Source organism: Antechinus flavipes, chromosome 2, assembly GCF_016432865.1.
Source record: "Antechinus flavipes isolate AdamAnt ecotype Samford, QLD, Australia chromosome 2, AdamAnt_v2, whole genome shotgun sequence".
Lineage (NCBI taxonomy): Eukaryota > Metazoa > Chordata > Mammalia > Dasyuromorphia > Dasyuridae > Antechinus > Antechinus flavipes.
Window position 1 is genome coordinate 119,694,856 of NC_067399.1, and position 15,030 is coordinate 119,709,885.

The window sequence follows — 15,030 nt, forward strand, 5'->3', positions numbered from 1 at the left end:
TGGAGATTCTTAACAGAAGCTCTTTATACTTATGAGAGGGAAATGCTACAGTGTTTAGATAAAGAAAGCTCTCTTCTGCTCTGACACCTCCCACCCCCACCCCGAGTAAAGGATCCAGGGGCAGAAGGGGCTAGTTCCTCTCGGCTACCACTAGTTTCTGGTCCATCCCTGGTGAATATTCATGAGCTTGTCTGGTTTCTAGGAGCAACAGTAAACACACTAGAGCAACCCTTGGCATTGATGGAACCCTCCCTGTCCCAAGCTCTCCGACAAACAGACAGGATCAGGTCGTCTCTGAGCTCCAGCAAACTTCAGCCGGCCCCGCTCATGTGGACTGAGGTTTGGAAGGGAAGCTGAGACAGAAAGGAGAGAGAGGCTTTATAACTTACAGAGGGGATTCTGCCCTGGCCCAGATCAGGCTAGATGAGCTTGGAGATTTGTTCTAGCTCTCAGATCTCAGGGGCTCAGCGGACCGGTGCAGAACCAGGAAATAACAAGCCAAGAAGCTTGCTTTAATATTCTTGGATGCAGGTGGTTCCATCCTTGCATCTTGGATGCAAGAGGGAGCAGCAGATACCAGAAGACCTCTCTTGACAGACACTTTAAGCAAGATACTTTCAGAATGGGAAGTCCTTCTTCAGCATTGAAGAGACCTACATTAGCTGGCCGCAGACAACAACCACCCAGGCCCTTTGACTCAGCCCTGGTTTCTGCCCCTGCCCTCCCTAGTATTCCAGCAAGTATCAGCCCCACCAGGACACAAGGGGCCCAAGCCCGGGAGGCTGAGCAGGCTGCACTGCAGGCAAACCAGGTCCATCAGGATAACCTGTGGAGGGAGCTGCTGGAGGCTGAGCTCAGAAGCAACAAACGCTGGTAAGCAAGCTCCCTTTCCATCCTCTGTGGCTGGAGGCAGCCTAGCTGTTCTCTGTAACTTCATCACTTTGGGGCACTTAGTGAGCTACTTAAGCAAAGTGCGAAACAAAGGCCATACATTCAAACCCCCCATCCAGGCATAGTACACCCCTACCTCATCTCCGCCTTTCAGAGTCCTACCTTTCTCGGTTTAGGTACCAATTCCTCCAGAAAGCCTTTTCTGATTTCGACCCCAGCTCCACCCCTACAGGGATTAGGGTGGGCTCCCACCTCCAAATACTTATTGACTAGTGTATGTGTCATATCCCCCAGTAGAATGTAGGTTTCTTGGAGGCAAAGAATGTTCATTTTTGTCCTTATCTCCCAATAACTTATATATTGGAGCTCTTTGATAAGGGTTTGTTCAACTGAATTAAATTATATTTAATTTAATTTAATTTAATTAATTTAAATTACTGAATGTTAGGGGATGGAGGAACAGGAAGCAGACTTTAGAACAGAATGTTAGAACTGGAGGAAATTTTACAATAGAGAATTTTAGAGGGGGAAGAGACAAAATAGAGAATGCTAGAACTGGAGGAGACCTTGGAACACAGAATTCTAGAATTGGGAGAGGCTTTGTAACAGAATTCTAGAACTGGGGGAGTCCTTGGAATATAAAATGCTAAAACTGGGGGAGACCTTAGAACACAGAATGTTAGAACTGGGATAGACCTTGGACCACAGAATGCTAGAATTGAGGCCTTATAACAGAATTCTAGAACTGGGAGAGTCCTTGGAACATAAAATGCTAAAACTGGGGGAGACCTAAGAACACAGCTTATTAGAATGGAGGGAGACTTTAGAACACAGAATGTCAGAACTGGGGAGACCTTAGAATCAGAATGTTAGAACTGGGAGAGATTTTAGAATCAGAGTGTTAGGTCTGGGGGAGACTTTAGAACATAGATTGTAGAGCTAAGAAGAACATGAGAGATCATGTAGTCAAACCTCATGTTACAAAGTTGGGACTCAGGAGAAAATGAGATCCAGAGATGAACAGTGTTATGCCCAGGAGCACAGTCAATAAATGGTAGGCTAGGATGAGGACTCAAGTTTCCTGATATTCAGGCCAGGCTCTAGTCTAGCAAAACACTCATTTTAATCTCATTTTCTCATAAGCTTATTTTATTTTCATCCTAAAATTCAAAATAAGGGATTCTGGAATACTTCTAAGGCAAACAAATCATCATATATCATTATAAAAATAACTATGTCTTGTTTTTTTTTTTTCTTTGTTTGTTTGATTTTTCATTTTGGAAGTTCCTAGCCCCCAGTAGGTGCTCATGATATGGTACTATAAATCTTAGATTTGAAGTCTGGGAAACCCTTCAAAAAGTGAAAGTTCTTCTGTTATGAGAATAACAGTAACTCTCATGTCTCTAGATTCTATAGTCTACAAATGTCTTTCCTAAGCCCAGGACTATGGGGAAAGTGAGGGGGAGCAGGGAGCAGTAAGCTTTATCATCCCCGTTTTATAAATGCAGAAATTGAAGTCCAGGAATAAGATGGTTTGTCCAGGATCAGGGAGCTAGCAAAACTAAAGCTGAGACCTGAACTCATGTCTCCAAAATGCACTAGCTATTTAGTCATTCATTCAACAGATAAACATTTATTAAGTACCTAGCCTGGGCATCTTCCTCTAATTCAGTTTGAATCCCAGATCTTCCACTTTTTATTTTTGTTACCTTAAACAAGTTATTTCTCCTCTCTAAGCTTCAGTTTCCTCACCTATAAACATGGGGCTTAGACTAGTATCCCCTTTTATGATCCTAAGAGGTTCCTATTCTCTGATGTTCAATACCATTCTTCAGCAGGGAGATGCTTATATTCAATGAAGGAAGGTTAGGGTGGGCTAAGGAGAAAAGTCAAGAACATGTATCCAAGAGCTGGCATCAAATACAGAAATCAGTTACCTTTATTTTTACTGTCAAAATTCTTTGACAATTCAAAGTCCAAGAGATTTTGTGGGAAGAATACTAAATTGATCAATGAAAAACCAGTTTAACTCCCATACCCACAAGTCACTTATCTCTCTGGGTTTTAGCTTCCTTATTTATAAAAAAGAAGGGGAGGGGACTAGGTGCTCTCTGAGATCCCTTCCAGCTCTAAAGCTTAGTATATTAAACATGCAGTTCTTTTTTATCCCTGAAGACCTGGAATTTCAACATGCTTCAATTTCTCTCCAGTTATTTATTATGTTAGAATTTCATTTGGGAAAATAGAATTTTTTTAAGTCAGTAAGAAAGCTTAGTTCCATACAAATGTAATTAATTAGTGGTCTAATCTTTTAATAAAATGACAAGAAGGGGAAATCTTCACTGTTATTTAATTTAATACATAACATACAAAGTCTTTTAGTAAAATGCCATTTTAATTCAATGCAATAATCATTTATTAAAGTCCTACTCCAGCTCTGTTCTGACTACTGGAGTGACAAAGAAACAAATTTTATCTGCGACCAAGAAGGTTGTATTTTCTTGCGGGCATCTCTGTACAGGGCATAATAAACATATGGTCATTTGAAGAAGGATTGGAAGCTAATAATAACTAGAGAGTTAGTCGTATTGTCTAACTAAGCCTTATAGGAAGCTAATGATCCTTGAAGGCAGAGCTGAAAAAAGAAATGCTTTCCCAGTATGGGGGAAGAGTTTCTCCTGGGGCTGAGAGAAACCTTTTGAGGTCAAGGAGTAGCTGTTAGTTCTTTAGCTGGAATAAAAGCATACATAAAAGTATCTTGAAGTCAAATTATAGAGAACTTTAATTTCCAGGCAAGGGGCAGCTAGGTATCCCAGTTGCATACAGCAGCAACAAACAAAAACAATTATCAAGATGAAAAGTTTGTACCTTACCCTCAAAGCATTAGGGAACCATTGAAGGTTTTTTAGAAGAGGAATGACTTAGGCAGGTAATTTTAACCTGTGTGAAGGATATATTGGAGAGTGGAGAATCTATTAGGAAAATTAATTAGGAAATCATCGCAATGATTGATATGAGAAGTAATAGGGGCCTGAACTAAGGAATGGCCATGTGAGTTGAGAGGAAAGGAAAGATAGAAATTGCAGAAGCAGACATGACAAAACAGATAAAGGGAATGATCAGAATGGGAGAAGTACAAGATGACACCCATGAAACAAGGCCAAGGAAGAAGAGAGTCTACATCAGGAATTAGGGATCTTGAAGGAAGAGGTGGTTTAAGGAGAAAGATGAGTGCAACTTTAAACTTGATCTAATTGCTAATGAATCAGAATCATCAATGAAACTTAAAGCATTTTAAAATGTAGTCAAAAGTGGGATGAGAGGAGGAAGGTAGATAGGGAGGAGTATGAGAAAAAAGGACAGTTTACTTTGAAAGACCAAAGAATTGTGATCAAATCAATGATTAATTATAACTTCCAAATAATGATAAAGAAATACCTTTTACCTCTTGTCATAGCAGTGATAGATTAGAAGTACAGACTCAGACATAACCAATTTTCAGACATGGCTGATGTGTTGATTTATTTTTCTTCACTCTACATATTTATTACAATGAAAGACTTCTGAGGGTGAAAGTGAGGAACAAGGTGGGTTAGTGGATAATAGGTAGTGATAGATACTAAAAGAATTATCATGAGACATTTTTAAATCTACAGAAAGAAAAAAGTAAAGAAGGGGATTCCATTAAAGCAATTTTATTACTACCCTGATTAAATCATACATTTATCTAATCTCTCATCTATGTCTATCTACATATATATACATCTATATGATGTGTGTGTGTGTGTGTGTGTGTGTGTGTGTGTGTGTGTACAGGGTGTCCCTAAAGTATTAGTGCATTTTAAGCTTCTGTGCTTAAACACCTCATATATTTGTATACACACATACCTGTATGTATATGCATATGATATAATAGTAGTATTAACTGAGAGCACCTGTGATAATAGTGTCCTATGAAGGGAGGAGTTTGAGAAGACTGCTTTGAGAACAATCATGATAACAGGAAAAGGAATTATTTTAGAGAGACAGTGAAATATGGATAGGCATTCTGTAACCAGTTTACTACAAAAGGGGAATTAATGTATTATGAAAGGTAGAAAGAAAAATATCTCTTCTAGATTTGATTTAATCTGGTTTTTCTTCCCAGGGTTGAAAATTGGAGTTTTTTGAAAGACTATGATCAAATGGTAAGATATATTTATGTATGTTAGTGTTGTCTACTCAGTATCTTCTTCTAATGTGTCATCATGGAGTAAAGATAACCCTGAGTTCCCAATAATGTGCCACCAGAGCTAAACTCTAGCTGGTTCCCCAAAATTGGAAGGGCCTAAAATATTGGCTTCATGACAGACAGACTGTGTTTCTGCTATCCCTGGACCTTCCTAAACAAATGCACCAAAACAGGAAATTCAAACACTTCTTAAGTACCTATCTACTATGTACAAGGCATTGTGTGAGGCTCTCAAGATCCAAAAGTAAAATCCCAATGGTATTAGACCTCAAGGAACTTAATTCTGATTGTGGAATATAGTATGTAAACAAGCAAATAAGCCAAGTACATAAGCATAGAAGATTTCCTCTAGTGGAACAAGTAGATAAGAACAATTTGTTCCAATGGCCATGAAGGTGGTGGAAGCAGGTGCTATGGAACAATTAGAGCTTGGTTAGATATCAAAGACACCAAGGTCATCCACTGGATCCCAAATCATTACCGATCATCCTGACTTTTGTCTTGGATTTCGATGACTCTGGAAGAGAGAGGGAGATTAATGACTATGTGCAATCCGCCTCACTTAAATCCAGTTCACTCATAAGTCAAGACTACCTCATGATGCCATTGATTGTCTTTGAAAATAAAGAACAAACAAATGATGAAGATAAAAAATTTGTTCTTGGTTCTCAGGTACCCTCTCTAGGAAGGATGTCTATCATCAGAAAACCTTTCATGATGTCATCAGTTTTGGTGCTCTTTCCCTTTTCAAATAAATCTGCATGTTTACTTGGGTGCTTATCATATTTTTAGAATAGAGGAAAATGGCATTTAGTAGACAGAATCCTAAGCTTGGATTCAAAAAGGCCTAGACTGACCTACCTTCAAATTTGGTCTCTCATGTGGTTACTAGATTATTAATTAGGTTCCAATCTGGCTATGTTTAGAACTGATGGAGGGGATTAACACATCAATATTTCCCTGTGTGAGTAAAATCTCAGATCTCTGGAATAGCCTTCACATATGTGTATGTACATGCAGAATCCCCTAAGTACAATATAAAATGTTTGCAGGCAGAGATTGTTTCATTTTCATATTTTGTGTCTTCAGTAAATACCAGTGTCTCCCACATAGTAGACACTTAATAAAATTTTACTGAATTAAATTTAATCACTACTTTGGGATATTCACAATTTGGCAAGGGGTAAACAATATTTTATTGCTGCAAAACCACCCTGGGTTGACACTACTTTAAAAATGGTATGATAGAAAGAGCTCAATTTGCTCTCAAACCCAGGTTCAAATTCCATCTCTGCTATTTTGGGGGAAAGTTCCTTTTCCTCTCTCAGCCCTCAGTTCCCTTACCTATAAAATGGAAGGATTAAACTGGACAGTACCTTTCAGCTCTAAATCCTGTAAATTAAAAGATACAAAACTTGGGGGGAGAGGGGGTTCCTCATGGTTTTTTCCCTTTTGTTCTGATTTTTCTTGCACAACAAGACAAGTATGGAAATATATTTAAAGGACTGTATGTATTTAACCTCTATCAGATTACTTGCTGTCCTTGGGAAGGAGAAAAATTTGTAACACAAAGTCTTACAAAAACAAAGTGTTACAAAAAAAATATTTTACATATATCTGGAAAACTAAAATACTGTTGAAAACTTAAAAGGGATAAAGGTACAAAACTTTAAAAAAGAACCCTCCCCCTCTCTAAAAAATAAAAATGGTAAATCCTGGCCTACACAATGAAACTTACATCTAGCAAGCCTTCCTTGGGGATTCAATGGGTCCAAAGAATGCATTTAGCCTATTAATGCCCAGAGACTGGCAATATTGATTTAGTATAGATACAGTTTCTGATCTCAATCAAGTCCTTTTAGCAGTGATTCAGATAGTATGCTCCCTCTTGTGCTATCCCCATGGAAAGTAGTTCTGGTCACCTCCTACAGAATGGGGTTTTTTTGGACCATAATTGAAGCCTTTGAAATAGATTGAAAAAATTTTATAGAAGTAGTTTAACTACCTAATTAAGTTGAAGATGACATTTCTCCAACTTTTTTCCTCCAGGTTAAAGAAGTTGAATTTTTTCTTAACTTTCTTTTCATCTGAACTTTTATGCCAAAGGAATACTGTGAGAATTGGAAAAGGGCTATATTAGAAATAGCTGATGTATTTATTTTGACAGCACTTTAAGGCTTGTAAAGTAGTATTTCATATGTCACCATATTTGATACTTATAAGAATCCTATCAAAATACCACTTTAAAGTGGAAAAAAAAGGCTCAGAGTGAATTGCTAAAGGTCACACAGCTAATTTATCCAATTCATGCATGAGTCAAGGCATCACTCCATGATGTTATTGTTCCTGTTCAAAAACGAAGGACCAATAACAACAACCACAATGGCTAATAAGGGCCTGAGAAAGAATTTAAACCTTGATCTTGGTTCCAAGCCCACTTCTCTTCTGAAGTGCTTTATTTTTTTTTAATTTACTTTTCTTTCTAGCAAAAATATATTTTTCTCCCTATCGTTTCCTCCTTCTTGGGAAAAAAAAAGGCAAATCAAAACCGATGTAACAAATATACAGTCAAATAAAACTAATTCCCACATTAGTCATATCCGAAAAAATTAGATATCTCATCTTTTGTACTCTGAGTCTAAACCCACTATTCTTTCTATTACATAATGCTGAATCTAGAAATGAAATCATTTGCCACTCTAACTACAGTTTCTAAGACCTTAAAAAAAAATAAATCAGCAAATTCCTTCTGAACAAAATACTCTCATTATTGAACTTAGACCAACTAACAAGTTGTATGATGAGGAGCAGGTTGCATTATTTTGCTATGCTCTCAGTTTCCCCATCTGTCAAAAACATGAGTACCTACCAAACTGGGTCATTAGAAAGATCAAAGAAAGTAATGTATATAATAAGCACTTTACAACCATCCACCCATATATGTACACACCCCTTTAAAAAAAAAAAAAAGACATTATTTCCTCAATGAAGAGGGTGTTCGCTGAAGATCTTTCTTGGCCAATGCAGATCTATCATCTCTTTGAAACCTGGAGTCTTAGAGATTTACTCTAGTACAAAGAAGTAACTTACTCAGGTTCCCATAGCCAAAATGGTGCAGAAGCAATATTTGAACCTAAGTCTACTGGACTCAGTCCAACTCTTTATATAGAAATCTATAGGCAGCATTGAAGCACAGTAGACAAAGCAATGAGCCTGGAGTCAAATAGACTTGAATTCAAATGCAGCCTCAGATATTAACTAGTTGTGGAACCCTGGAAGTCACTTAATTGTTATCTGCCTCAGTTTCCTCATCTGTAAAATGGGTATAATATTAGCCCCTACCTCACAGAGATGTTGGAAGGATCAAGTGAAATAATAAGTTTAAGAGTCTAGCACAGTTTCTGGCATACAAATAGGTGCTTAATATATTCATGTTCCCTTTATAAATCCTTTAAGCACTTATAAGTGATAGCTGCTGTTATTATTATATTGTTGTCATCAGTATAATACCAAAATGCCACATGATCATATTTTACATAACTTATATGAAATGTGGTTTTATTTTTCAGGGTAATAAAAAAGAACATCCAAAATTACCAGAATACATCTCCTTATTTTCTGACACAGTTCCCAGCACAACTAATCAAGTTATTGGCAGCAGGGTGAATACAGAGCTAGGTAAGAAGATAGCAAGTATGGATTTCTTCTTTGTGGAAGGAAACCGTAAGAAGAAACTTAAGGATGATTTTCAATCCATCTAGTATCCCAAAGAAATATTGCAAAATTCCCAAAGAAATTTGTCCCCAAATGTGCAGCAAGCTTAAGCTGAAATAGATGACAAAAAACAAATTAATGAAAAACACCATTTCACAACAATGTTGTCAAAGGATCTATCAGCCCTACTGAGCTTATCAAGGCTGAGCTCCAAGGAAGCAGACTGGAATCATTGGGAGAAAATTAGAACTGGCAAAGACTATACAGATCACTGAATCCAAATCTCTTGTTTTATATAGAAGGAAACAAGGCCAGGAAAAGGGAAATGCTTTGCCCAAAATCATACTATAATTTAATGGCCTCGCTGGAGCTTGAATCCTCTGACTCTTGTCTAGTTGACTTTTTTGCATCAGAACTGACAGCCTCTAAATCAACTGTCTATGACAGCCTTTCCAAAGAGATGTAAACATCCATTGTATAAATTTTCAAGGGAATTATTAACTTGATCTTATTATTGGCAAAGTCAAAGTATAGGAGGATTAATGTTTCCTGATTCCTTGGGGGAAGGCGTTATTTCTACCTTTGAGAGATTTGACCATTCAAGATTGCTCGGCAACCTGCAGTGGGCGCCCCACACCTAGGCATGTCTTAGGAATCAAGCTAACTTTCCGGTGTCATAATGAAAGCTCCCTGTGTACTTCATACAAAAGACATGAAACAGGATCTGGAATCATCAGGAAAATGAATCATAGGGCTCCATACAGAAGTCTTCAATTCCTCTTAAAAGTATTTACAATGGAGGCCCCAAACCTAGGAAGCTCTCAGTCTTGTGCAGCCTCTCTGATAACATTCAGCCAGGTTGCCTAAACAGCTTGGAGAATGGGCTTGCATAAATATACCAAAGGCAAGCTGATGCATATGGGAGATGGAGGACCGGAGAAGGGGCAATAGAGGAAGGGTATCAAAATAGAATAGGAAATAATTTTGAAGACACCTAAGTAAGAGCCATGAGAGAAATACTAATCACAGATTCATTGCTTCTTTTTAATTCCTTCACCATTTGTATATTTACCAACATTTATTAAGCGCTGACTTTGTCCAGAGAGAACTATTGAGACTGAATGTGAATCAATGCATATGCTACTTTTGCCTTTTTTTCTTCTGTTTTTTTTTTTAATCTTGTCTTTCCTTTTTGTTCTGATTTTTCTCTCCCAACATATCTTATATGGAAATATATCAAAAATGAATGTACATGTATAACCTAAAAAAAACTTAAAAAATGATTAAGGAATTTTCACATAAGTAGGAAGGAAGGAAGGAAGGAAGGAAGGAAGGAAGGAAGGAAGGAAGGAAGGAAGGAAGGAAGAAAAAGAAAGAATGTTCCAACATTCGTGTGAGTCTCTAAGATAGCTGCCTAAAAACAGGTCAGTAGTAGTGAAGCTGATCCAAAAAATTTACACACTTGGCCCCCTCACACCCTGGTTTTAAGTCACACAGGACAAAAATGACAGAACCATCCTCTAGGAACTCCCCCCCACCTTCACTCCCCTGTCATACACAAGCACACATTACCCCCCTTTTGCAAAGGGACCAGGACCAACAGCCCAGCTATTCAGTTCTGATCTCCACAATATCACCCCACTACTTGTCATCTTCACTATCAGTAATAATAACAATAAAAAAAGGAAATTCATGCTACATATCAGTTTGGAGAACCGTGGTTTCCCATCCCCCCCATCGGGGAAGCTAACACCTTCAAAGGAGCCAGCTATTTCAAGAAAGGAGGAAAGGGAGGGGAAGGAGGAAGGAGCAAGGAGAAAAGACTCTCCTCACACTAAGAAGTCCTCATACTTCTAAAACACACAGCACTATCATAACAATGTAATGACTAACACTAACACAGAGCCCTGGCTTTTACCTACCTATTCCATCAGTGCCCAGCCCCCTTAATTCTGTGGTGTCTATAATCATGATTTCCATTCCTAAAGCATATTATAATAGCAGTCAATATTCTCTAATTTATATATTTTAACTTTAGTGATCCTTATATCTTCTTTATATCTTCAAGCTAAAATCTGACCTTCAACAAGATCATTCTTGATCATTCTTGGTGCTAGTGCTTTCTCTCTGTTGATAATTTCTCATTTATTCTGTGTATGGCATATTTCTATACAGTTGTTTACACAAAGTCCCCTATTAGACTTCAAGCTGCTAGAGAACAAGTACTGTCTTTGTGCCTTTCTTTGTATCCTCAAGCTTAGCACAGTGCTTGCCACAAAGTAGGTACTTAATAAATGTTTGCTGATTAATTGTATCTGTGTATGCAACATGAATATCAAGGATACTGTGGTTGGACTGACAATCCAGTGCTGGAGGTATAAAATAAGTGAGTCTGTGGTTTAGGGGCTGCCATGAAGAGACAATTTGAAAACAATTCTGGATCATTTCTTGACGTTGAATTCTATAGAAACCATAGGATGCAACACAATGTGGTGAAGAAATAGGAAAAAATGCTTTGGCTGTCTGTTAAATAAAAGGCCAATGGCCCTGAAAATTTTTTTTGAGGATTTAATGCGACTGCTACAAGATCAGTGCATGACCTTGTTTTCACGCTATGGAGCAGTTGACAAGATACTATTCACAAAATTTTAAGTTCCTGTCAATTATAATTATAATTCCCCAGTCTTACCAATCACCTTCTGCACCAATTCTCCTGATGGCTGAATCCTTCTTTCAGATGATTACTTCAAGAAAAACTCCAGCCAAGATTCATTTCATTCCTGCTTCTCCACTCATCTCCTTCATAGCCTCAAATACCTTGCCCTTCCCCCACCACTCACCCCCACAGTAGGTATCCTCCTCGCTAGTATATCTCCAAACAGAGGGGAAAAGAGGGAAGGAAAGGAAGTGGGAGAGGAGGACAGAAATGAATTATGACCATATCAAGTCTGCCACTGTTTCTGGACGGGATGTGCCAATTGTTCAGTTGTAAGTTTGTCTCTTCAGGACCCCATTTGGGGTTTTCTTAGCAAAAATAAAAGAGTGGTTTGCCATTTCCTTTTGTAGCTTATTTTACAGCTGAGGAAGCTGAAGCAAACAGGGTTAAATGACTTGCCCAGAATCGTATAGTTAATAAATGACCGAGGCCAGATTTGAACTCACAAAGATGAGTCTTCCTAATTCCAATCTTAGTGCTCTATTCACTGTATCATCAAGCTCCCTGGGATGTGTCAATATATTCCCCTAAATCTCTATCATCATCCTGTAACTTTCTGGATCTAAGTACCTCACCTAGGATGTCAATCTTCTTTGGGTATTGTTTTCTCATTTCCCAAGAAACTGACATCATTTTCATGTTCCTATCTCTGTCTTTGCTAAGTGCTTGAAGTATAATACTAAATAAATGTGTTTTTTTTTAAATTTATTCTCCAGAAACCAAAAGATATATAAATAAGTACATGACCAGAGAAGATGAATCAGGAGATTTGGAAGACTCCACCCACAGACATGATGACAGATTAGTGCCCAGAGAGGTTATGGAACACAAGCAGTCACAATAAAATGACTGGAACATTAGGAAATGAGGCTGAGTCACACAAGCAGTCAACTCCCTAGCACTTCCTGAATTCTGACTTTCAGTACCAACTCCCTTGTCTCAGAATCTTTGCCTAGCAGTTAGTCTTTTCACTATACTCTGGCTTTTTTATTTCTTCACCCTACAGATACCCTGGGATAAACCCAATCTGTCTTTGTAATTTATGTTGATTTTTCTTCCAACTCAGATCTCACCTTCTCTTTCTCAGATTGTCCTTCTACCCTACCTAGGGGTTTGTCTGATTCTCAGTATTTATGGGCCCTAACAAAGAGACAAAAGATGGATTCCTTTTCTTCATTTCCTGATTCAGAAAAAAAACTTCTTAGATCACTTATTTGCAATGAAAAATATCTCTTCAACCTTTCTCCCCTTCCAACTTCATAAGATGTAATCATTTGTGTCCCCTTGGAACTTCAGCAGAGCTATACTCACCACTCCTTAGTAGAGTCTATGCCTCCTCTCCTATCTTTTTTAAATCAGTAGTCCCCCTAAACTAATATAATGGCAAAAAAGCTGAGAAACATAGGGTTCACATTCATAGGTCTTCAACTTACTATTTATAAGTCATTTCACCTCATCATTTTCCTCTTCTATAAAATGAGATGGTGGAACTAGATTATTTCAAAAGTCCCTTTTAATTCTGACATTCTCTGATCCTACTTTATGGTCACCAGTAAGACCATTTCCTGTGTTCCTTTGGTCATGGTAGGAAAGATGCTAGCAAAGGCATAAAGTAGGAGTTAGTACTTGACCAAGAAGGAGAGAAAACCCCTGAATATGCAAGTAGCCTATAAAAGCTTCTTTATCTGCTCTTATTGGCAGTGAGAAAACATCAATTATAACCAGGATTCAAACCAAGCCTGAGGCATTTTGAGTGAGTGTCCCTTGATCCTACACTGGTGAAAAGAATTCTGAGTGTATTTTGGCATGGCTAGGTGATTCAGTGGATAGAATGTTAGGCCTAGAATGGAGAAGACTTGGGTTCAAATGTAGCTCAGACACGATATTACCTCAGGCAAGTCACTTCACTGCTGTTGGTTTTAATCCACTGGAGAAGAAAATGGCAAACTACTCCAGTATCTTTGCTAAGAAAATCCCATGGATACCATGAAGACTCAGATAAGACTGAATGTCTGAACACAGCCATCGTTTGGGAGCAAAAGATTCTTTGGGAGTGGTTCTAATGTCTCTTTAGGAAAGACATATAGAAAAGTAGCCAACATGTAGGAGAACTCAACTCCTCAACTTGTCCCTGATTTCTGTCTTGACTCCTTAGAAATTGCTAGGATCCCCTAGAGAATCAACTATTAGAAGCAATCTACAACTTTAGTAAAGTTGCAGGATACAAAATAAATCCACATAAATTATCAGTATTCTAACACATCACTAACAAAATCCAACAGCAAGAGATACAAAGAGAAATTCCATTTAAAATAACCGTCGGTACTATAAATATTTGGAAATCGATCTGCCAAAGGAAAGTCAGGAACTATATAAGCAAAACTACAAAACATTTTCCACACAAATAAAGTCAGATCTAAATAATTGGAAAAATATCAAGTGCTCTTGGATAAGTCCAGGGAATATAAAGATACTACCTAAACTAATCTATTTATTTAGTGCTATAACAATCAAATTCCCAAGAAATTATTTTATTGACCTAGAAAAAAATAACAACAAAATTCATCTGGAAGAACAAAATGTGAAGAATTTCAAAAGAATTCATGAAAAGAAAAGCAAATGAAGGTAGCCTCGCTGTACCAGATCTAAAACTACATTATACAGCAGTGGTCATAAAAACCATTTGGTACTGGCTAAGAAATAGAGAAGTTGATCAGTGGAACAGGTTAGGTTCACAGAACAAAATAGTCAATAACTATAGTAATCTAGTATTTTACAAACCCAAAGACTCCAGCTTTTAGGATAAAAATACACTATTGACAAAAACTGCTGGGAAAATTGGAAACTAGTATGGCAGAAACTAGGCATAGACCTATACCTAACACCATATACCAAGATCAAGTTGAAATGGGTTCATGATCTAGACATGAAGAATGATACTATAAACAAATTAGAAGAACATAGGAGAGTTTACCTTTCAGATTTGTGTAGGAGGAAGGAATTTGTGACCAAAGAATTAGAGATCATTATTGAGCATAAAATAGATAATTTTGATTATATTAAGTTAAAAAGTTTCTGTACAAACAAAACTAATGCAGACAAGATTAGAAGGGAAGCAATAAACTGGGAAAAAAAAACATTTTTTACATCCAAAGGATCTAATAAAGGCCTCATTTCTAAAATATAGAGATAATTGACTCAAATTTATAATAGTTCAAGCCATTCTCCAGTTGATAAATGGTCAAAGGCTATGAAGAGACAATTTTCAGATGAAGAAATTGAAACTATTTGTAGTCACATGAAAAGGTGCTCCAAATCATTATTGATCAGAGAAATGCAAATTAAGACAACTCTGAGATACCACTACACACCTGTCAAATAGACTAAGATGACAGGAAACAATAATGACCAATGCTGGAGAGAATGTGGGAAAAGTGGGACACTGATACATTGTTGGTGGACCTGTGAAAGAATCCAG

The 15,030-nt window shown here is 37.5% G+C and overlaps 1 protein-coding gene across 1 annotated transcript; it reads left to right on the plus strand.

The window, feature by feature from the left end:
* The first annotated feature begins 326 nt into the window (after positions 1–326).
* On the plus strand, positions 327–8,929 carry C2H2orf50 (chromosome 2 C2orf50 homolog). The gene is made up of 3 exons (XM_051975420.1): positions 327–873; positions 5,039–5,078; positions 8,692–8,929. Exons 1-3 carry the CDS (start codon positions 623–625, stop codon positions 8,881–8,883), a joined length of 483 nt encoding a protein of 160 aa, XP_051831380.1. The 5' UTR covers positions 327–622; the 3' UTR covers positions 8,884–8,929.
* Positions 8,930–15,030: the final 6,101 nt, after the last annotated feature.